At 43.0% G+C, this 22,589-nt stretch overlaps 1 protein-coding gene across 8 annotated transcripts in view; it reads left to right on the top strand.

Moving 5' to 3' along the window:
* Positions 1-22,589, top strand: part of PRR5L (proline rich 5 like) — a 55,200-nt gene that overhangs the window by 11,279 nt on the left and 21,332 nt on the right. For 3 of the 8 annotated variants that reach the window (XM_085550222.1, XM_085550218.1, XM_085550224.1), the window contains exons 3-6: positions 298-391; positions 13,221-13,495; positions 14,844-14,924; positions 18,072-18,120. In XM_085550222.1, the coding sequence (XP_085406348.1) occupies positions 13,326-13,495; positions 14,844-14,924; positions 18,072-18,120 (300 nt within the window). In that variant the 5' untranslated portion in view covers positions 298-391; positions 13,221-13,325. Of the gene's footprint in view, positions 1-297; positions 392-1,704; positions 2,352-4,362; positions 4,445-5,130; positions 5,232-13,220; positions 13,496-14,843; positions 14,925-18,071; positions 18,121-22,589 lie in introns of those variants that run through there. The other 5 variants (XM_085550223.1, XM_085550225.1, XM_085550221.1 and 2 more) reach the window with 4 other exon arrangements.

The following is a 22,589-nucleotide window of genomic DNA, read 5'->3' as shown; positions in this document are numbered from 1 at the left end:
TGAGGCATACAGACTTCTCCAAAGGGTAATTTCTCCTAACGTAACACAGCTGTCTGACCCAGGTGAGATGAATTAGCTTTGAACATGCCTCTCTCCCCACTAAAGAAGCCCAAAGTATGTTGATTACAAGAGGTTTTGTGTGCTCTCCTATAGCCAGTGTTAGGTAAGATGAAATTCTACTGGAAGACTTTCATCTTCCTCTTGTGGGCTAATGTTTCTACTTGTCTCTCATCTGTCCTTGCTATGTATTCAATCTTCCCAGCACTGTCACTGACAAGGGCTCTGTCCTTTCCACAGAGCTCCTTCCTAAAGATGCAGTTACAAGGGGGACCCACCTTCTTCCCATCACAGTGGCAGCAAATTTCTTCAGCTCCTTCTTTCATTTCCTCCAGTAAGTAGTCCATCCATAAAACAGGATGGTCATAGTAAGTTTGTGTTGTGGGAATGATGTCTTGAACTTGAGACCCACTGGTCTGGTGGGCAGCTTTCTTCTAAACCTTAGGTTACAGGCTTTTGCGCGTTTAGGTGTCTATCTCACACCTGATTCATTCTCAGGTTTTAGTTTGTAACCATATGGGTTTAAATTTGGGGAAAGATACTGGCTCCTGTGGGTTTTTTGTTCATTTTCTTTTTTATAAGCTAAGACAGAACTTGCTGTGTTTGTGTAATGTTAGAAGCTGAGACCTGCTCTATGGTTTGTACTGGTTTGACCTGAATGCTTCTCCCAAAACTTGCCTGTTTTTTCTTGCCATGTTTCTCTCAGAGCACAGCACTGACCAGGTATATCAAGTCTCCATTTGCTAATGTGTAACCTTTTTTGAATTTTTTTGCTGGCTCACAAAGAACATATCAAGCATGACAAATCACTTGAGCCTTGCTTCTCCAGTCGCCTTGCTTCTTTAATTTCCTGGCTAGATTGTGAACCACAGGTTGGAGACCACCACTCTGACTCTGCTTTTGCCGTCACTGAGGGATTAGCAAACATTGGCTTGAAAAGTGGATGCAGAACTAGTGGCAGCGTGTGCTTTCAATTGTTAGTAGGTTACCAGATAAACTAAAATTGTGTGTGCTGGAGTAGTTATAAACGGTCATCATATACTTCGTCTTTCTGGGACAGGAAACGTGTTTCTCTGTGCTTTCATAGTCTGCAAGTTCCAGGTACTGATTTTGTGTTCTTAAGAGTAAATCCTTATTTACATTCCCCTAGCAGTAAGAATAGGCAGTAGGTTAGGGTTACAGTGCCCTCAGTGAGGCTTTGTTTTAAACATCTAGATTTGGAAAAGGAGAAACAGAACCACATGCAGCAAGTCATGTCCCCTGAGCTCTTTAGGGCCATCTCCAGCATAACTCAGCATCAGCTCCCAGTATGACCTGATGTGAGAACACAGCACTTCTAGGGCAGCAGTAACTTTTCTGGTGCTTGGACCAGACTCGACTCAGTTGTAAAACTAGGATTTTTCTTAAAACCAGAGCTTTACCAGGAACCAGCAGTCCTGTGTGCTCATGAATTCCTAGAATTCTCTTAAGCACTCAAAATGGCTGTTTTGCCAACATAAATGTCTTCTTCCTGCGCTTCAAGGTCTCAGCTCCTTCAATGGAGCTTCAAGTAGCTCTTCACACTTTGGCGTGACTGCCTGATGGTACTCTGATATGCGACTGCAACTCCTTGTGGCTTTTTAATCTCTTGAAGGTTTCAGCAGCTTCCTGTCCAATACTTGCAGCAGAAAGTGACAGCTGAACACCGGTACGGGGCTGCGGCTGTCGGAGCGTCCTTGAACCGTAAGGTTAACGTAAAACCCGCCCTAGCTTTAAGGGGCAAATCCAGCGCACCCGCGCCGCGCGTTGATGGGCCGCGAGGAGCAGTCCGTGTAACGCGGTGCTGAGGGCTCCGCTCGCCGGCTCGGGCTGGTGGCGGCCGGGCTGGGGCCGGTAGCAGCCTCAACATCCCCGTCCTGTTGGGGTCAAGGGCCTCCGAGCTCCCGCAGCGTATCCCGTCGTTTGCTTTCTGTAACGGCCGGAGGAATTTATTCTTCCCGACCCACCGAGTCGGGGCGGGATCGGTAGCCGGGGGAGCAGCTCCCGTAGCCCCGGGGCGGCTCGGCTCGGCCGCCTTTGTCTGCGCTGGGAGGAGCCAGCGAAAGGCAGATCGTAAAAACAAGGGCTGGCCGAGAGCCAGGAAGTGTGGAATCCTGGCCGGGTGGTGGCAAATTTCGCCAGATCGCGGCCAGAGGCAGCGCGTCCTTCAGCCCGCAGTGGGGCGACGGCGAGAGCGGAGCGGAGCTGGGCAAGGAGCGGAGCAGCGGGCGCGGAGCAGCGGCGTTCGCTGCCGCCCTCCCCGCAGAGCGGAGGCGGTGAGTGCGAAGGGAGATCCGGGCCGGGCTGCCGGGGAGGGGGCTCCGCCACCGGAGAGTGGGGCTGGTGCGGGAGGTGCGGCCGCGAGGATGTGCGCGGGGCGGCCCGCGGAAGGCACGGGGCTGAGCCTCCGGTTTATGTGCCGGCATAAATCCCGAGCAAGTTTTCCATTTGAAAATATTAAAAATAGACTCTCCCGTTCCATAGTGCCGCCGAGTGAGTCATTTCCAAACCGAGTGTGTCCGCCTTCCCCCTCAGGGGACACAATAATTCTGAAACCGAGGGCGAAGGGAAGGAGGCTTTTCCCCTCCGCTAAACAGACCGAAGTTACACGTAGCCGCTGCGAGAGGAGACAAAAGCCGCAAGCGGCGGGCTGCCCGCTTAAAGCAGCGCGGTGCGGCTTCGTCCCTTTCTCTCCTCGCCCCGCGGTGATGCCACCCGAGTTCCCCTGCGAGGCTCTGGGACGCTCGCAGCCGCGTGGGCAAACCCCACTGTTTTGTTCCTTCAGCTGTCAGACCCGTCCCCTGTCACCCCTGTAGGACGTCAGCCACAGCCGCGGGTCACGCCAGCAGTGACCGACGCCTCTCCTGGCTGCTTGTGCTGAGAAGCGCCTTCTAAAACGCGGTTATTTTTCTCTGCCTTTCCCGGTCATATGATGATTTGTTCATGCAAGCAGGCTGTCTCGAGCGGAGGGACTTTTTGTTTGTCAGCAACAAGTGTTGAGCGTATTTATAGACAATGCTGCAATTCTGTGTTGTGGAGGGTTTCATTTATGCAGAGCTCAGAGCTACCCGGATCTGCATCCGAGAGCTATTTACATCTTTCTTATGATGCTGTATGTACACACATATTCACAGTGTATGTCCATGGCTCTTATTTCACAGCGAGGCAGCATGCCTTAGGTACAGAAGCTGATGTGCAGGCTGCGTTTTTCTTCTAAAGCAGAAGCTGCTGTTTGACTGTGAGGTAGTCCCTAATGATGTAGATGGACTAGCGGAGACAAGACCTGATAAACTGCCCATCTTTTACATTTGGACGCACCTAGCTGGGGGCAGAGTCCTGCCGTTTGACCCCTAGGAAGAATTAAGTTAGCACTCTGGCAACAAAAATGACCTATAGCTGAAAATATGTGCAGTAAGTTATGCCAGCTATTTCACAGCCTTGTGAAGGATGTGAAGTTTGAGTGCAAGATCTGTGGTAGCAACCCAAGCCTAATGCTGTTTCTTGGTAAGTAGAGAACTGTGATGTAAAAACTGCTTGCATTCTCTTTTTGCTGTTTAGATTCAGTTTCTTCTATTAATGCTATTTATATATTTTACAGCCAGGGGAGGCTGCTGTGATTTATTGACTTGTCACATAGGGTGCAGGGTACTCAGACATTCCTGCAGTCTGCAGTGTTTCTTTTAGCTGTAACGTGTAGGAGATTCATCCACTTAAAAGTGCCTCTAAAGCACCAAACTGGGGGGGAATAAAGTAGGCATCAATCTTTTGTGTTCCAGAACACAAGAAAAAGCAGACATAGCATCCCATGAAAATGAAAACTTGCTTGTAACTTAAGATATATTATGCACACTTCATAGTTAATGTATGGTGTTGTTGCTAAGTATTTAGCGCTGTGGGCTTCTGTAACATCCTGAAGGGCGGAAAACACTTCAACTAGAATCCAAAACTAGCTCTTTTTGGTGAAACTTGGAAGAAATTTATCCAGAGGTCTGTTATTCTGTAGTTGTCTCTGCGGTTGTCCTGAATCTCTGACTGATGCAGCTGTCAAGTTGCACTGAGACCTACACCAAAGGTTTGCATGCAGTGCTGGAAGTGGGCAGGGATGTTCAAGCAGACAGTTCCATGTGGGATTATTATTTTTTATGTCAGTTTAGCAACAGTGTTTCCTTTTGGTAGTTTTACAGCAGGCTTCAGGTGGCAATTCAGTTGCATATCACGTTTATCTTCAGCCTTTACAATTATCCATTTAGATACTTAGATGAAGTTCTCTGTAATTATTTTCTTGCAGTATATTTACAGGCTGTCTGATAACTGCTCAGATTCTGATAAGACTTCCAACGTTCACTTTCAAAGCTCATCTGGAATGCAGGTAACATCTACTGACTCCTCAATTCCACTTGGAAGAACTTAAATTCCTTGCATTTCTAGCGATGATGGGCACAGAATAGATGTGATAGTTCTCACTTAAAGTGAGAAATTAATAAAGGTAGCTTCCATTCCTTATGGAAGGAATAGAGGCCTGAGACTTGAGTAGATCATTGAAAGCTTGGAAGTAGCAAGTAAGCACTAAATGCGTACCTTTTGTACTCACTCAATGTGTTCAGCTTCATGTTACTTTTCCAGGCCTTTGTAGGCTTTTTTTGTTGTTTCTTGCACACATAATGTATGGCCTTTTGTCCTCACTGTTTCTGCTGGTGTGAATTCGAGCATAAATATACATTGATTGACTGTGTGCTGGACTCCAGAGCTTATTCAGCAGGGCGTAACAACCTGTTCTTCCATTAGATAGAAGTAAGTGTAACTCAGAGTGTGGAAGACTGTACTGAAGACTTTGGCAAACACCCTGTAATACCAGAGGTGGCCGAGGCTGGGCTACCATGTAAATCAAGCTACTCAACTGCTGTGTTTTGTAGTCGTAGGGTTCAATCTAAGGAGTGTATTTCTGTTTTTAATAATAACAATAGGAAATGTGAAAACAAGAAGGGGGGGAAAAGAGAAAAAGGAATATGTATGAAGTGCAAGAAAACACAAAGATGATAGCCATTCTACTTGCAGTGTTCTGAAAGTACAGTTATCCCTTCCTGCACATGTGAAACCCAGAGGGAGCACTCCAGTTCTGCTGCTTGTGTAACCACTGAATATGACCAGTTTATTTGGTGAGAAGCTACATCTTTTTTTTTTTTTAAATTATTATTTTTTATTTTTCCCACACAGCTTCTCCACCTGCTAAGCAAAACTCCTCTCATCCCTGCATACTGCTCAATGTACTTTGTAACTTGCTTTGAAAGAGTTAACACAAGCATTTCCTGGATTTTGTGGCAAATGCTACTGGGGAGTTATTGGAAACAGGTTGAAGCTGCTGAAAGTTTAGTTCATGTGTTTGAAAACACACTTGTCATTTCCATCTTAAAGCCTTTTGTACCGTAAAAAGTCCAATAGCTTACTCATGCTGTTGTCATTCTAGCGATGCATTCTTGGCTTGTTTCGCTCCATCCAGGAGAGGTGCCCTAACGGGTGCATCTGCTAAATGCTATTCCAAACAGTGGAAGGAAATTATTATTTATGTGTGGTTTTTTTTCTGGTGGAAAGTGTTCTTGTGCTGAGGCTTGTTCCAGTGTAGTTGTGCTCATTAAAAGACATTCTGGTAGTCAACAGAGCTTAAGACTTGAAGACATCAAAATGAAGTTGGCCAGAACTGATGGGCAGCTTTAGGTACTGAACTCCTTAGATTGCTATTTTGCTATTAAATCAGTTGTGTTTTTAGGCTGTAATAGTTTGAGGTTTTTCATGTGTGTGTATATAATCTTTATCTCTTTATTCTTATTAAATTGGCTTGCACTGTGCCAGTGCCATTTTCATGCTTTGTTCTATAGGGAAATGTCTTCATGTTTGTATGATTGTGAATTAGTCTTCCTTCTAACCTTCCATGAACTCCAAAAGGGCTGCAGTGGTCTCTGAATTACAGAGAAACATCTCATCCCAGGATGGGATATAGGCAAAAATGTGGGGGTTTTTATGTTGTTTTTTTTCCCCCCGCTCAATCTGGCTACAGTTTCACTTTGAGTTTCAGGTTTACTTTAACCTCAAGAACTCAAAGCACAACTAAGTGGAAACCACTGAATTTCTTTTCTGTTGCCATGTAGCTCTGCTACTAAAGCCCAGTTAGAGAGATCCTTCTGTTTATTAATTTGTTTGGGATATGTAACAAATAAAGGCAAGATTCCCAGTTGGGGGAAGAAAGTATGCAGAAGGAGTTTAGTGTGTAGATGTAATTTAGGGGAAGTGAGATCTTGTTTTGGGTAGCTAAAGAATAGTAGTAAAATTGTCAGATATATGGGTGCATATCAGAGGGTTGACATGGTACTGGGGAGGGCTCTATTCCCGTATTCTGTAAGAGCTCTCTTTTTTTTTTTATCCCTAATATGCTTCATCTCCATAGTTAACAATTAGTTGAATTAGGGTTAGGTGGGGATTGAACACTTTCAGATTACTTATAGGCCTCAAAGTTTGTGCCTTCATAGTGGATAGCCCAGTAAAATAATAATAATAATAATAAAAAAGTTGGCACCTTTTGGTATTGAGCTACCTTTGAAAAGAAGAACAAGGAATAATCTGATCTGCCTCTTTACAGCTCAATGGAATTCTTTTAAAGGGCTTCGTTAAAGGAGCTTAGAGGCGTGTTTTTGTTTCAGTTTTTTTTGGTGGGTAGGATCCTGGCTTGGGAGGTGGAAGACCTGAGTGAGTCATCTTGCTGGCTTTGCAGCTTCATTTCCTCAGCCAGAAAATGGAGATAATGATTTTCACTCTCTTTATTAATAATCCTCCTAGAGCTCTTGATGAAAAAAGCATTTTGCAGGGCTGATCAACCCATCCACATGGGGCTGAACATGCATGGTCTGCCTCAGGGCTTTCTCCTATTGTGGGATGGGTGGGCTGGAGGTGTGGAGCGGGCAAGTGTCCCTTCAACACTTGGCATTGTGTGCATTGGGGGCAGCCAGGGAATGGCCGGAGGTGTGTGGTGGGGCTGCAGGTAATGTGCTTTAGCTGGCTGAAGCCCTGTGTTTACCAGCTGGCATGGAGTGTGCACTGAGAGACTGAGGGATCGACTTGTTTTCTTCTGTTGGACAGCCCGGTGAGGTGCTGATGGAGCATGTTCCTTCCTCCTGCACAGATCCTGTTCCCAAGTGGAGGTATGGTCTGCAGTCCTGGACTGTAGCTTAAGCAGAGGGTTTTCTTGTTGTTTGTTTATTTTTTTTAATAACAATGTTTTTGAGCTGATTTTGTCACTGGGATTTCAGAAACAAGGGGCAATTATATGCAGGGGGGATGGGGGAAGAAGCTCTTTCCTGAAGGCTGTAACATGAATCAATCCTACTGATGAAACTGCCAGACCAAAATGCTGGCCTTGCACCATTCCATTTATCTTTCTGACCTTGGATGGTCTCTTAGAAAGGACTGTGCCCCTACTAGTAGCATACGCACATCTGAAGGAGTTCTGCTCCTTGTGCGAGTGGCTGCTCCTTTGACAAAGTATCTGTACTTTGCCTCGCTGGTTTGTGAATTGATCCAGAATATGAAGGCCAATGTTGATGTTCTTGTTGTTCTCGATGGGTTGTGCGTTAGAAACTAAAGCTGTCATGAGTCAGATTTCCAAAGTTGTGAAAGAGTAGAAAGATAAGGGGTTTAGGAAGAACTATGCCTTGAGATTGGGCCCCAGCCTGCCCTCAAACTATTGCTGAGACTCTTGATTTCAGTAACTCTAATGTATGTAAGATATGGCTTCTGATCACACTATCCAGGAAGGAAATATTTTTAGTTATGGAATAACTAATGCATTTTTCTTAAACTTATGCTTGTTTCATACTCAAAATCATTACAAAAAAATAAAAATCTGTCACATGATGCAGAATCCAGACTCACAGGTCATCAATGTCACAGTTGCATAGAGTATACAAAGAAGTAGAAAATGGGCAAACATATCTTTTTTATGAAGACACTAGTTTTCTACCACTAAAAATGTTCATATGGCAAGACATCTCTTATACCTGGATAATCTCTCATTCTTTGTTGTGGTATTTCAGGAGATCTGGGGAATGTTTATTTGGATGAATGGAGCCTCATGTGGTTTCCCTCCTCACCTTCCCTGCATTGCCATCTGGTTTGAAGTTGCTTTTTGGTGTGAATGTGAAGTGGTACCACTGCAAGTTACCCTCTAAAAAGCAAAAGTAGCTGTAGTTTTTGGTGCCCCGCTGCTTGCATTGGTGGCTGTTGCTCTAAACCAGACATCAGTGACCATTTAAAATGGTCTCTTTCTTTGTTGAAGGGGGCTTTTTGTTTGTTTGGCTCAGGATTACTGAGAAGATCCCTGATTTGGAGGAAGTGCTGCCAACTTTTTCTATAGGTTATTCTCTCTTCAACAGAGACTAAACTAGGTGTATTGCCAGATCTTGATTTTTTTTATTTTTTATTTTTTTTCCACCAGTCACAGGTGCTTTGGTCTGTTGGAAGGAAAAAGTCATTTCATTAAATCACTTTATAGTGGTTTCTCTGTTTATTTTCATGGCTAGCAGAAAGCCAATGGATAAAAGAATCCTAGTTTGACTGTAAGGTTTTTATATCTATATCCACAAGTGTTTGCTGGAAAGTGATTTGTCTCCTTGACTGATTCTTCTGTTGAAAGATTCCAATTAATCTATATAGTGTTTACTCAGATATGACAAATTAGAAGTGGATAAAATTACATTGTTGTCAGATTGACTCGCAGTCCAGCTCTACACCCCCAATTTTCAGCACTGTCTTCTAACTTTCAGTTATTTGCGTGTTTGAAGACCTGGGTTTTGTACAGGTAATATCTACCTTGTTTGATGGACAAAATAAGAACAGATTGAAAAAACAGATTGAATATCTACATTGATTTGAGCTGATAATCACAAGTAAATGGGGGGGAAAAAACGATCAAGAGAAGAGGAGGAAGAACAATAAACGCATCTCTCCTTGAGTTAAAACAAGCTTGCCAAAAAGAGAAATGCAGGGTCATTAGATGAGAGAAGTGCGGGCTGTCCTCTGTAATCTAGCAAACAACTTGGCTCTGTTGCCACCCCAAGTGTTTCCCCGGTGGTTGGAGCACATGGCAGTGGGAGATTATGTTGTTGTGGCGCTATCTCCTGTGCTAGATCTGAGTTTTAGCCTCCAGCTCTTCTTCTCTTTAATGATTAATGATAAGAGAGAGGGTACAGCTTGGTGGCTGCAACCACTGGCATACTGCTGCCTTTCTTCTCTCTGTGGTTGATAAATAGTAGGATTGTAATCATTAGATGTAGGTTTTGTTTTATAGTCTTCTAAAACAATTTAATCTTGGGAAGAGGAGATGTGAAGGAGTTTGGACTGAAGGCCTCTGGGGGAAGAATATTTGTGTAAATCTTCAAGACTTTTCAGGGCAAATTAAAGAGAAAAACTGTTCTATAATGTGTTCAGTGCTTTGCATAACGCTTCTCATTCCCACTAGCTGAAATAGCCCTAAAACCACAAGGGTTTCTGACTAACCTATATTAATAACTCTCCAGGCACAAGGGTAGTTTCCCTCAGGGAAAGAAAAAATGAGTAAAATTGCAGACTACTGAATGCATAACATGGACATTACTGACAAACTGCTAATGGAGCTCTCCTGCAGAAACAAAGCAGTGTTTACAAGGGTGTCTTATTCTTGGTATAACTTCCAGTGGGAACAGAAAACCTGATCTGAAGGAGCTGTGGAGATGGAGTGTTTTGCAGCTATTGCAGAACAATTATGTAAGACTGGGGTCTGGTTTGAGGGCTTTGTTTTATGTTCTGATGCATGGGATTTGCAAAATGCAAATACATCGTGCCAGAAGTAATTTTCCAGCACATGCTCTCTTACCTCTGGCTTTTTGTGTCTCTGAAAATAGTTTTAAGTAGGCTGTGGGGATGGTTATTCTCACAGACCTTGGTATTTCAGTTCTGATAACACAATAATCAGTTGTACTTGATACTCTTCTGGTGGCTAGCTTGTACTGAAAGGAAGCATGCTATAACTGCTGTGTAACAGCTACCTTTTTAGGTAAACTAGGAGAAGTTGCTTTCTCTGAATCCTGAAGAAGTGAAACTCAGACTCTGGATTTGGCCTAAAAGCTGATGATCTTTTCTTAAATCCCTGATGAAAATCTAAAATAAAGTTATCTTAGTCTGCAATCCCACTTCAGTACTATGGGATTGGGGTGGAAAAAAATGGGGAAGAGGATCATCTTACATGCTCATCACAGACAGGACCTTGTTATTATCTGTCTGGGTAACTTTAGCAAGGGTTAAGGAAAACAATGTATATGTTTCCACGAGCAGAAGCAAGCATATTCCCTTGGTAAGAAGGAAGCGTTCAGGAAATTTGTCATGGGGCCCTGTGTTCTGCTGCTGTGGAATCAGGCTCGTAAAACCAAAGACCAAGTCTGGGAGAGACCTTTGTGATGGCATTGTTTCACCTTTGTGCAGTATGTGCAAAAGGACTTCCTACGCAAAATTTAAGTATCTGTATATTAAGTTACAAAACTTGTTCTCCTTACTTGCACTTCTGAATTTAAACTTTCCCCATGCAACTTAACAAGTTAATACAAATACAGCTTTATAGAAGGCTTTTATTGCTGGGGATAAGGTACTGTATGCAGTTACAGTGCTTGGAGCACTGACAGGAGGGTTAAAGGTTAGCACAGGCATCTTAACCACCACTTTCTAGCACTGTTAACTGTCTATGCCTGATCTAAAGTAACACTTCTCATTATATAGCTCTGAAGAACTTCTGTTCTCTTCCCTGTACAAAAATTGTTGAAAGAGTAGTTTTAGTTTATTGCTGGGTGAAGTCAGCTGTCACTCATTCAGCTCTTCTCACTGTCAGCTTTGGGACTTGGTGGTGGCAAATATTGGTACAATTACTTGTTTTGCAAGAGAAATATCTGTTATGCTGATTCTGCCTCCCAGGTACCTCTCAGTGTGTCATGAGTGAAGTCTGCCCTCAGCTCTCCGAGGTGCTGCAGCTTTTCTCTTCTGACAGTTTCTGATGTGGTTAGTATTGCCAGTAGAGAAATTGCTAGCAGATTGAAAACACTGGGCAGTGAAGCTGTTTAGGGGCCTGGAGAACGGGCCTTATGAGGAGAGGCTGAGGGACTTGGGATTGTTCCCTCTGCAGAAGAAGAGGCTCAAGGGTGACCTTATTTCCCTCTACAATTACCTGAAAGGAGGTTGTGGTGAGGTGGGAGTCAGCCTCCTCTCCTATGTAACTAGAGATAGGACTAGAGGGAATGGTCTCAAGTTGCACCGGGGGAGATTCATGTTGGATGTTAGGAAATACTACTTCTCAATGAGAGTGGTCAGGCACTGGGATAGGCTGCCTAAGGAGGTGGTGGAGTCACTATCCCTGAAGGTGTTCAAGAAACATTTAGATGTTGTACTGAGGGACATGGTTTAGTGGGAGATATTGGTGATAGGTGGGTGGTTGGACTAGATGATCTCTGGAGGTCTTTTTCAACCTTGGTGATTCTGTGTGGGCAGTGTAAAATGAACAGAATACTGTTTCAAGAGGCAAACAGAAGACAGTGATTTGGTTCTATTTTTTTTTTTTTAAATTTATTCTTTATTTGTAAATGTTATAGTGGTGTGTTGTGTTTTTTCTAATTGGTGTAGACCAGCTGCCCAACCTGCAGCTTGCTGTCCTTTCTGGCAACGTCTGTTAAACACCTGTTAGGGCTCAGCTTTCTTCATGAATGTCTTGCCTTTGTCATCTCTAGAGACTGCAGAATTGTCTAAAGATCTATCTGAACTGCATTCAGCTCATGGGTGGATGTTAGGTGTATTTATTTCTTGAATAGTGATGATAGTTCCATGTATTTTGTGTCCTGCAAGCCTGCAGGGTGTTTGCTCTGTGTTTTTCCCCTGTAACACCATTGGTGGCAGGGCCTTGGTATCTGCAGCAGAGCTGAGGGCTTGCTTAGGCCTCCTTGGCTGACCAGAAAAAGGCAAGGAGGAGGCAGGTGATAAGCTGAATGTAAAGCAGGGCTGGCTGGGTGGCAAGAGAGCTGCTCTTCTATTTGTCAAATGGTTAGTTAAGGTTTGCAGAGCGTGAAGAATTTCCTGGAGCTGAGCACTAGCTAAATTAGAAGCACAGTGCAAATACACAGTATAGCTCTAGCTGATCATATCTTTTTTTCACCTCATGCTGCAGATGTCGTGGAAAAGAGAAGGCTTTCCTTTACATCTTCTATGTGCGGTTTGGTTATACAGCTTTTTTTTTTTCCCATCTCTCTTTTCTCTGACATCTCTGTTCTTCAAACTGCCAACTGAATCTGCTGCTTGTACTTGTCTGAAGTGGGAAGATTCTGAAGTGCAGCAGCTTTGCCAGAGCTTTTTTTTGTGGTTTTTATCCAAGTTGATTCTAACTTACTCTGTTTCTGTGGTTCACTTGGGGCTACATATTCATCTACATGGAGATGATGATCAGAAGGGAAAGTACAAGAATTTTGTATACAGACAGCAATTGGCTCCCTATAAAATGAAAATTAACCAACCCAAACAGTCCTGCTAACTCTCAAAATATGTGTTTGTCAGAGCTCTCTTGCAGAAGCTCCTTACGGTAACTATTATTAATAAGCTGATAATGAGTTTTATTTTCTTGCATAATGCTTCTGAAAAAAAAAAAAAAGCATAGGGTTTGTCTTTTGTTGATCAAATTTTGCCTCCCTTTTCTTTGTTATGGTGAAATATTTCTCTCCAGTTTCTCTTACTTTATCTTAGCTGAACAGCAACTGTATTTGAAGGTATTTGTAAAGTGCCTCTGGGAATGGCTTAGACACCTCTGTTCTTGCATCTCTGCTAACTGAAATGGGAAGAGAAACCACACCTGTTTTTTTTTCTGGCTGTGTTGTGTCATTCTTTAAGGGGGGAAAAGCTGCTGCTGTTGAAGAGTTCCTGAAGATTTGCCCAAGTTTGTTCTTAGTGTGATAGGCTATTTTCAGTCCCCCCTTTCTGTCTTGCTCTTCTTTCTCTACACTTTCCAGTTTCTTTATTTTTATTGCAAGTCAGTATCACAGCCTCATGTGGTGGGGAACTGCTAGTCTGAGACTAATTGTTCTCTTTCATTGCAGGCTGAGTCCTTGGATTTGAAGTCTTGTTGATGCCTGTGAGGATAGGTACCCGGGCCTTCAAGAGAAGAGGCTTTCTGATAGATCCACTCCACTCCGTTCAGGCCTATGACTGGGGGTTTCACCATAGCACCATCCTTTGCTCTCCAGTTGCACAAGATGGGTTCATTCAGAAGGCCCCGACCTCGCTTCATGAGCTCTCCAGTGCTCAGTGACCTGCCACGTTTCCAGGCAGCTCGGCAGGCCCTGCAGCTCAGCTCCAACTCAGCATGGAACAGGTGAGCAGCACCTACAGTGTGGGACTGATCTTTGTACTTCAGGCTATTTATGGCTAAGCTTGATTATCTATAAGCCTGAATGAGTTTTTGGCATGCCTGAGGTTTGCAGGCATTCTAACCTTCTGCAGAGGTGACAATCGGACTTAGTAATTTTTGGCCAGCCTCTTTTTTTTTTTTAGTCTATGTTTTTTCAGAGGTACTGTCTTGAAGTAAGACAGAATTGATCCATATTCACAGTTCCACTTTTTCAGTATGTTTTAGGAAAACTATTAGTGTAACAAAGGTCAGTTTCTTAATGCATGGCAGGAATTTATTTGCATATTATGAAGCTTTTATCAGAAGAACTCAACTGTGGTAACTACTAAGCTTGTGGCTCCTACTTCTAATAGAGTTTCATACTGACAGTCAAATCCTGTCTGCAGTGCATATCATGCAGCAGTGACCACTGGAAAAATGATGCGTAGGGTGAAGATGGCCTGCTGCAACTAAAATCAGGTGTTCCCACCTTTCTGCCATCTTGCACCATCTTTGTGCTCTGCAGACCCCTTTCTCTTGCTAAACTAGTTCTGCTTATTCTTGTCACACAAATGCAGCCCAGCAAATGCATCATGTTGTTACGCTAGGATAGAAAGCTGAGGTTACTGAAGTGTACAAGTGCAGAGCGTGTTTACAGAAGAGAACGTCTATCAAGCAAATGGCATCTCCTCTTGTTGGCTGTGGCAAGCTGTTACAGCTGCTAAATCATTCTGTCACTTCAGGACTTCCTCTGCACTGAAAAAGAAAAGTATATCAGAAAAGTATTACAGTATCCGGCAACAGCTGTTGCCACACCTTATATGTGTTAACAAGGCTTGAAGATGGGCCTGATTGATGCTGGCTGCAGAAGGTCTTCCAGCACAGCCAGTTGTTGCCAACTGGATGGCTCAGCTGGTCCTGTCAGCATCTCTGGGTAATGCAATGTGGTGTGTTTGGCAGATGTTGCTAAGAATCTGTGTGTCCTTATAGCTAACAGCAAACAGCACATATCAGAGATTCCTCAACCAGTTCTTTTTTAACGGTGTATCTCCTGTGAATGTGTTCTTTGTGAAAAGTGTCCTGGTGATAACTTTCCTTTGCTTACTCTGAGTGCAATTTAAGATTAGTTCTGCTCTGTCTCCCATGGGAGATATAGGTAAACAAGAGTTATGATTTTGAGGGACAAAAAGTGGAAGTATTTAAGTGCAATTAACCTTTCCCACTCCATTTTAACCACTAAGCTTTTGGTGAATATCTCATGTTGCTCTGTGCTTAAATCATACTGGCAGCTATTATTTATGGATGTTGTACTATCTCATTTATTTTTTGGCAGTGTTCAAACAGCAGTGATAAATGTGTTTAAAGGGGGAGGCTTGCAGAACAATGAACTTTATACCCTCAATGAAAATATCAGGTAAGTTGCTGAAATGCATGTGGAAGGGGTTTTTGTTGCTGCTTGTTTGGTTTTTCCTTGCCTTTGTTCCCAAAAAGAAATGCAGCAAGAGGAGACTGGTGGGAGAAATATGGATGGGTAGGAGAGAACTTAAGCATGTATTTTAAAGTTCAGGCTGGTTTGAAGGGTATTTGGGATTTTAGGTAACGTTTCATTGATTTATGTGGAGCTTTGACAAATAAAGAATATTTATTGACTTAGACTACAAGGATTTTGTCCCCTTCTATGGAATTTTCCTCTTAGGCCTTTTTCCCTCCCCCATTTCTTTAAGAGCATTCATAACAGTAGTAATGTTTTCAGTCACAGTTTTTCTCTAAAATCAAGCTTCTCAGAACCATAGAGCATTTAAACAACAACAAAAAAACCCCACAGTAAAATACAGCATTTCACATAGAAGTTTTATAGTGATTTCAGAAGAAGACCAGAAAATACTAACTCAGAAGATTAACAAAACCCTAGAAGTCTAATAGTGGTGATAGAAGTATTATTTTATTATTTTATTTTAAGCAAGTCTTGTGGTCATCTGTGGTTTCAGTCTGATTACTTGGAAACTTCAGTTAATGATAGATAGGATTATAGGGCAAGTACAGAGCAGTTGATTCCATGTGGTGCTATGAGGAATATTGACAGTTCACAACTGTAGTTCCTTATTCCTCCTCTTTCTCACTACATCCATATTCATCCATCATGAATGTTGTCATATAGGTCTCAACTTCCACATTTGTATGCTTACCCCATCCCTATTGTGTTTTTGCTGTGTGCCAAATCAAGTGGTTGCTGGAGCCAAGAACATACTGAGCAGCAAACTACCCTTTTCCCTGCTGTCAAAATAAATGCAGGACATGAGTCTCTGTCCTACTTGATCTGGTCCCAAGGTAAAAGCTTCATAAAGTTGCAATGTCTTATGCTTTAACAGTATTTAAATGTGCTTAAGGCAGAAATCCTCAAGTTAAATTTAAGTACTTGAAGCAGTATTAATTCTCTATGGGATGAGGATTTCTGTATGTGAAAGGGAAAAACAAATGTCGTAAGACTTTGGAAACACCCTAACCCACAGCCCGTAGCGTACTTGAAGACTGGATTTGGGTTTTGTGACTTGCCTCCTAGGCTGCTGCTCATTGCAGTGGCTTCAGCCTACTTTCCTGAACTGGTGCAAGCCCGTAATCCTTCCCTGCTTTTTAATCTGGAGAGAATAGAGCCTTTGGATGGGGTTGGCCCCTGTGGCTGGACCATGCTCTGCTAGAGTCAGTCTGGACTGTCAAGAGCTGGGTGTAGAACAAGAAATTCTTTGTGAAATTTGTATGCTTTGTACACTCAGTGTACAAAGTGATGGTGGTGGGAGGGGAAGAAAGCTTTTCCACTTACAGGCAGCACTTGGAAGCTCTCACCTTGAAATAAATGTTCCTACAGGTGCCCTCGGCATTGCTCACATCTCAGAATGTTACTTTCCAAACAGGCTATTTTAACATTCAAGCCGTTCATCAAATTAGTCTAAGGAGCAAAAGGCATGCAAGTGCTTGCATGTTTGCATATGCATCTGTAGTTTTGCACCTGTGATTCTTGATATAGCACTCAACTAAACATTGGTGCAGCATGTATGAGGTTTCTGGCCTGACGCTGGGCAAGAAACCAAGCCCATCAGACAGCCATGTCTTTTGTGCCATTAGATTGACCTGGTGCATTGTCATCCTTTGTATTTCTCCACTCAGCTCATCAGTGGAAGTTAGCAAATGCAGTGTTCTAGTAGCTACAGACTCTGCACAGTGCTTAACTGTTTGACAGTGGGAGATGAGGACAGTTTTAAACTTGGGCAGTAATGACAGAGTAAGGAGATGAGTAGCTGGTAACTTCTTGCTCTGGATTACTCTCACCAAGTCTCTGTCTTGCTGTGATTTGATAACAACTCACAGTTTTGTTTTGTTTTTTTAATTGCTCTGAAAGTTGTTATAGCAAGAGGAAGTGTCAGAAATGCCATTGAGAGATGGAATATAGGACACAAGGAGTGGCCTGGTCGCAGTTAGGAGAACCCATCAGGTTCTCTTTGGAGTGTATGCTTTTGTTTGCAGGGGTGGGTGGGATGGTCCACTTGAGAGAGCAAATGTCCTGCTAGGGCTGGCAAATTAGCTAATAAAAAGCCCTCAGGATTCTCTGAAGCCAGTAGAAGAACAGCTCACAAACCAGCCCTCAAGGACTTATCTGCTCTCTCCATCTTGCAGAAATAGAAATGTACTTCGAGATGGGTGGGGTGAGTGTAACTCATCTGAGAAAGATGTAAAGGTACCTCTGTGCTTTCTGAATAAATGTGGAAGTTTTGCAGAGTGCTTGGTGAGGAAGATTGCAGTCAAGATTTATGTTCACCAAAGAGTTGAGAAAAGAGCTGTAGCTTCTTAGTATCAACCCAGCCTGAGAGCTGGATGTCCCAAATGCTATTTTTGAGCACTTTTGGTGATACTTAACTTTGGTGAAAAGCCAGACTCTTAAACCAGCCAGATTTAAAATCCAGCCATCTTTAATCAGAAGTATATGTTGAGTGGCTTCTGCTTGCACGTATGTAAACATCATCTTACTAAATTTCTACAAATGTTTTCGTGAAAAATATGCTTTGTTTTCTGGTTTTTGGTTTTTATGCAATAGCCATGGGGAAGCCACAGCTGCTGCTTGCATGTTTACCTCATAGCTTCTCTACTTATTCTCCCACCTTCTACTTCCAAGAGAAAAGGAAGTACTGCAGTGGGGAGAAATGCTATTTTCAATGCAATTTAAGGTGATTTTCATTAAGGAAATATCAGAAAAAAAGATAAATTTCAAACTAAATAAGAACTTCTAAATTATTTTCCATCTTTTTATACATTCAGTGATGTGAATGTGGTTTATCTGTTTGTTCCAGGTGAATGGCTTATAAACAGAAGGTTTCAGGCAATCTTTCTTCATAATTTTAAAGTTGTTTTTGTAGGCATTGGTAGAATATATACTTAAATGTAAAAGAAATCTAATTGTTGCTGAAAAGACACATGTGCATCTTTGATGTGACTGGTAGTGAAGCATGAATCTTGAAAGAAATGACCGGCAATGGCTGTTACTTCACAAATGCATTCCTTCTGTCTACAGGCGGCTGCTGAAGAGTGAACTGGGATCCTTCATCACCGATTACTTTCAGGTACTACATGATTTACTTGCTCACTTCTTGAGATTTGGTCTTTTCAGCTTTTTAGCGTATAGGAGTCCTTTTTACAAGCATTTATCTGACAAGTTTCATTCTTGTTTTGCCATGAAAGGTCATGGAGGTACAGAGTATCTTTTAATGTGGCACATATAGCTCTGAAAGTAACTGTTTATGGGCATATATGCTAAATTAGGGAAGCACTACCAGCAGCCTGCCAAAAATCAAGAGATTCACTTGAACTTTTAAAAAAGATGGGACACCTTCTTTCTTTTTTACTTGTTTCACTGATATTGAGATTTCTGGACTAGGTTTTCTGAAACAGGGACTAGTAAAGGGGAAGAGAAAATATACGAGCTTTCTGTTTTGGGGGGGTGTGGATAAGGAAGTCCCTATCAGCAGGAAATCGACCTGGTTACTGTTTGTTTCTAGAATATAGATGCAATCTGTAGAAAAGCAAAAGGTGAAGGATTAGGGAAGATGTGATCAATCAAAGATCTGTTATTGAGTTGTATTGATGTAGTCCAGATAGACCAAGGCAGAAGATGATTTTGAGAGAACACCAATGGTTTTTGGTATTGCAAGCTTTTCAGCATAGTGCTGATCTAAAAAGATGGAGGTTGCTGAAAAAAAGGGATGTTGCTGTTGTTGGTTTTATTCCTTTTGAGTGAGTGAGAGAATTTCAGCCCTTTCTGAAGTGGCTGGTGCTGCTGTGTGCTGTGCCAACAGTTTCAAAGGGGGGAGGTGGAAAGTGTTGTTTCCTATCAGTATTAGATTACTCGACTTAAAAAAGAAAAAAAAAAATAAAATCCCCACTTTACCATCAAGTGAGAAGCAACCTCTGCCTGGGTAGTAGTTTTGTTTCACTTATTTAGTCCCTGTCTGTACAGCTTTCTTACTGGAAAGAAGCAGCTCTTGATGTTAAGTGTTTCCTAGAAGGGGAGCACAGCAGAAAAGGGGTGAACCTGTAGTATAAACTCATAAAGCTGCTGGAAATCTGTTGCTACCCTAGGTAGCTTGAAAGTGGGCACTCAAAACTTTGCAGCTAAACATATGTGAAAAATGGAACTTAGATAAAGCTTCATCAAGAGCCCGTATACCATTGTGTTAGGCATGGCACAGTGGTCTGGAAAAGGTAGAGAGTTTCCAGAGGCAGCTTCATGCCTTTGTAAGGCTGAGCAGAGCACTGAGCTACATGTGTCTCTGAGGTGTGTGGGGTGCTGAAGACTGGCTTTGAAGATTCAGTGTGTGCTGGGGAAGACCTGAGTGGCTTCCAGAGCTGAACAAGATGCAGCTGCATTGTGTCACTGCACAAGACAGGCCAAAGATGCCTGGAGTCAATGCTGATGGTGGGTTTGGGTGTGATGATCTCTTCTTCCAGGTCTTATAGATCTCCTGCCTGTTGTGATTATGCCAGCACCAGTGGTGTTAGTCGCTCCTTCTTAGATCTTCTAGTTTCAGAGATAAGGATGGAAGACATGGATTATGTTATGATCTGCTCACTACTGGGGCTGCCAGTTGGACCTGCGCTGTGTTTCTGTTAGCAAGCAGAGGTTACCTGACCCCTTCCTGGGAGAGGGAACTGATCGCTAGCACTGCTTCCCTTAAAAGCAGATGTGAGAATGTGCTCTTTCACCCTGATGGCAGGGCTGTACTACTTCATTTGAAGGTTGCGATTGCAGCGTATATACTCAGCACTGCTTTGGCCTTTGCCTCAGAGAGCTTGCAGTGGAAGGGTTAGACTGCAGTCTGTTCTGAATTTGTTTTTGTCTGCTTGCATTTGTACGAATATCTCAGTGTATATGCAGTGGTTCAGCTGCTGTTCTCTCACTGAATTCTGGGACTAAAGCTTATTTTGGGGGGGATTTCTTAAACTCAACTTTAAAAAAAAAAAAAAACAAAAAAAAAAAGAAACAAAACTTTATCTGTCAGACTAAGCCTGAAGCAAAACTCTCGGTGATGGCAAGCCGTGAGACAAGCACTGTGAGATAAAGGCTGTTATAGGAAATGATTTCTTTTTCCCTGCTGTGAGTTAAGATGAGCGTTTCTGATTCTAGACTGACAGTGTATGCCAGTGGTAAACGTTACTGTTCCCTCTGAATGTCTTTACTCAAAAATTCCAGGGCCATGGAATGGGGAAAGACTGTTCATGTGACAGAAAAGGGCTGACAAAATTGTTTTATTTGTCTGTGGATTCAGTTTCACTGTTGATGCCAGCTGACTTAAAGCTATGTTGCTCCACTAAATGACTTGGCTGAAAAAGAAAGGGGAAAGAAAAAGATTTAAAGTTTATGGTTGGGTTGACTGCCCCACTGGTCATGTGCTCATCCCCTCTAACAAGAGGGAGGTGATGGGAGCACGTCACTGGGATGAGGAGGGGAGTGGAGAAGCTTATTTTGGCACAAACTTTTTCTGCGTCTCTTAAAGCCCTTTTGAGAAGTTATTCTGAGAACTGAATTTACTGTTAAGTTGAAATAAAACCTGAAGGATCTGCTGTCATTTGTAGTCTGACAGTTTTAAATATCCTAGCAGCAATTAGAGCCACTAATTGGTTCATATTTGTATGTGACAAATCGGCTTAAATGGTTTCCATTTCTTACGCTGCAGCACTTGTAACAGGAGCCACTAAGATCATTTTGGTAAATAATTGCATTATGTGTACTTTATAGCCATACAGAGAGACCATTTTTTTCTAACCACTGAATGTTTAAGAGTAAAATTGAGCAAAGCAGCTTTTGTGATCAACTTGAGTTGATTACTCACAAATAATTTTCACCAGCTCCCATGAAAATTACCAGGTTTTAGCTACTGACGTTGCTAAAGGAATGTTTAGGGAACTGATGGGGTTTAAGCGCTCTTTCTCTGTGACCGAACCTTCGTCATACCAGAGTCTGGTTTGTGTTTGAAAGAGAGATGTAATTCCTACAAGGGCTTTGGTAGAAAGTCAGATGTTTCATTCTGAAGGAGATTTGTGTTTATAAATCTGCTGCTTTAGCAACCCGATTAGATATACAAGTCTTATCCTTGGATCAGAGTTTGAGTGCAAATGCCAGATAGCTGGGATTCAGAATATTCAGTATTTGTCACTGATTTGCCTTAATTGCTCCAGGTTTTCCAGCATTGAATTTATCCACAACCTGATACAATAGCTTCCCGCTGCATGTTGCACCCTGTCTGCTCAGTAGCTCTGCAGAGCTCCGTCTGCTCTCACTGCTGGGTTAGCTGGCTGGTGGGTTAGCAAGCCACAGGCAGGGATCCTGTGTTAAGAAGCCAGTGTCTGGAGGAACGTGGTAAACTGGAACTGCTCTGGGGCAGCTGTAAGACCTTTCAAGTATGCTCCCTTCGTGTTGTTTGATAGCTATGTTTGTGAAGAATATTTCTGAAGCATAAAACTAATGAGTGCTACCTGATGCATTATCTTTCTGATTCTGTGTGTGTATCCTGAAAGCAAACCTCTGGAGATGAGCTGTTTCTTTTCACTCTCTGGGGCTTGTTAATCTTGAAACTCACAGAGGAAAATGGAAACATTAGCTGTTTCACAGCTAACCGCTTTAGCAGAACCGCCCGGTTTGTGCACGTTAACAATAAACTGCCTCCTCCCATGGTAGAGACCCCATCCCTTCCCCACCACAATCACCTTGAGCCATGCATAGGAGTGACATGCAGACCTGAAGCCCATTGGTTCTGGTGCCAGAAGTTGTGGCTGATGGGTGACCAGCTGGGTAGAGGTGCTTGCTTGCTTCAGCGAGAGCTTTGACATCTCAGAAGTAGAAAGCTGTTACATAACTCCTATCCTGTTGCAGCGTGTGTGCTCAGGGAGGGTAGGGAGCCCTGACTCAGGGTTAGGCCCAGCTTTTTGCCTATGCAAAATCATGCAAACCACAGCGCGCAAGACTCACGTTGCTGGCGTGTCAAAGTCAAAATAAGATCAGAGTGGATAAGTGCAAAACTAAGCAGCATCAGCCCAAGAACTAATCCAAGCCAAAATGGATTTTTCTGCCATTGTTACTGTTAAGAGTTTAGTCAGTAGGAAGCATGTCCATCCCTGTGCTGGCCAGTTGTGCAGGGGGGATGCATGTACTTGTGCTTTGCTTAAATCCCTGTTTTTTCTGTGGCCAGGATTCTGCTTTGCACAGTGTCTCTTTTGGTACTTTTTTTTTCCTTGAAAGTGCTAACAGCAGAAAACTGTGTGTACTGCTCTGTCCTGCCCAGTTACACAGAACACTGATGTGTGTGATGCTTCCCTTCCCAGTGTCAGGCTTCTGCCTTTGCCCATTTCAGAGAAAGGCAGAAAACGGTGGTGAGGGTGCTGAAGTGGCTATTGCTGCTCAGCGAGGGCACCGTTCACACTCCCTGTTGGACCTCCTTTGTGCCCATGGCTGGAGTGGTGCTGCCTGTGAGAGAAAGGGATGCCTCCACTCCTGGGTGATCTTTGGGGCTCAGCCATGCCCTGCAGCTGTCCTGTG

The sequence above is a fragment of the Coturnix japonica genome, chromosome 5 (genome assembly GCF_054131305.1).
Source record: "Coturnix japonica strain WE chromosome 5, WE-NBRP24, whole genome shotgun sequence".
NCBI lineage: Eukaryota > Metazoa > Chordata > Aves > Galliformes > Phasianidae > Coturnix > Coturnix japonica.
Note: the sequence above shows the minus strand (reverse complement) of the source record. Positions and strands in the feature narration are given on the sequence as shown.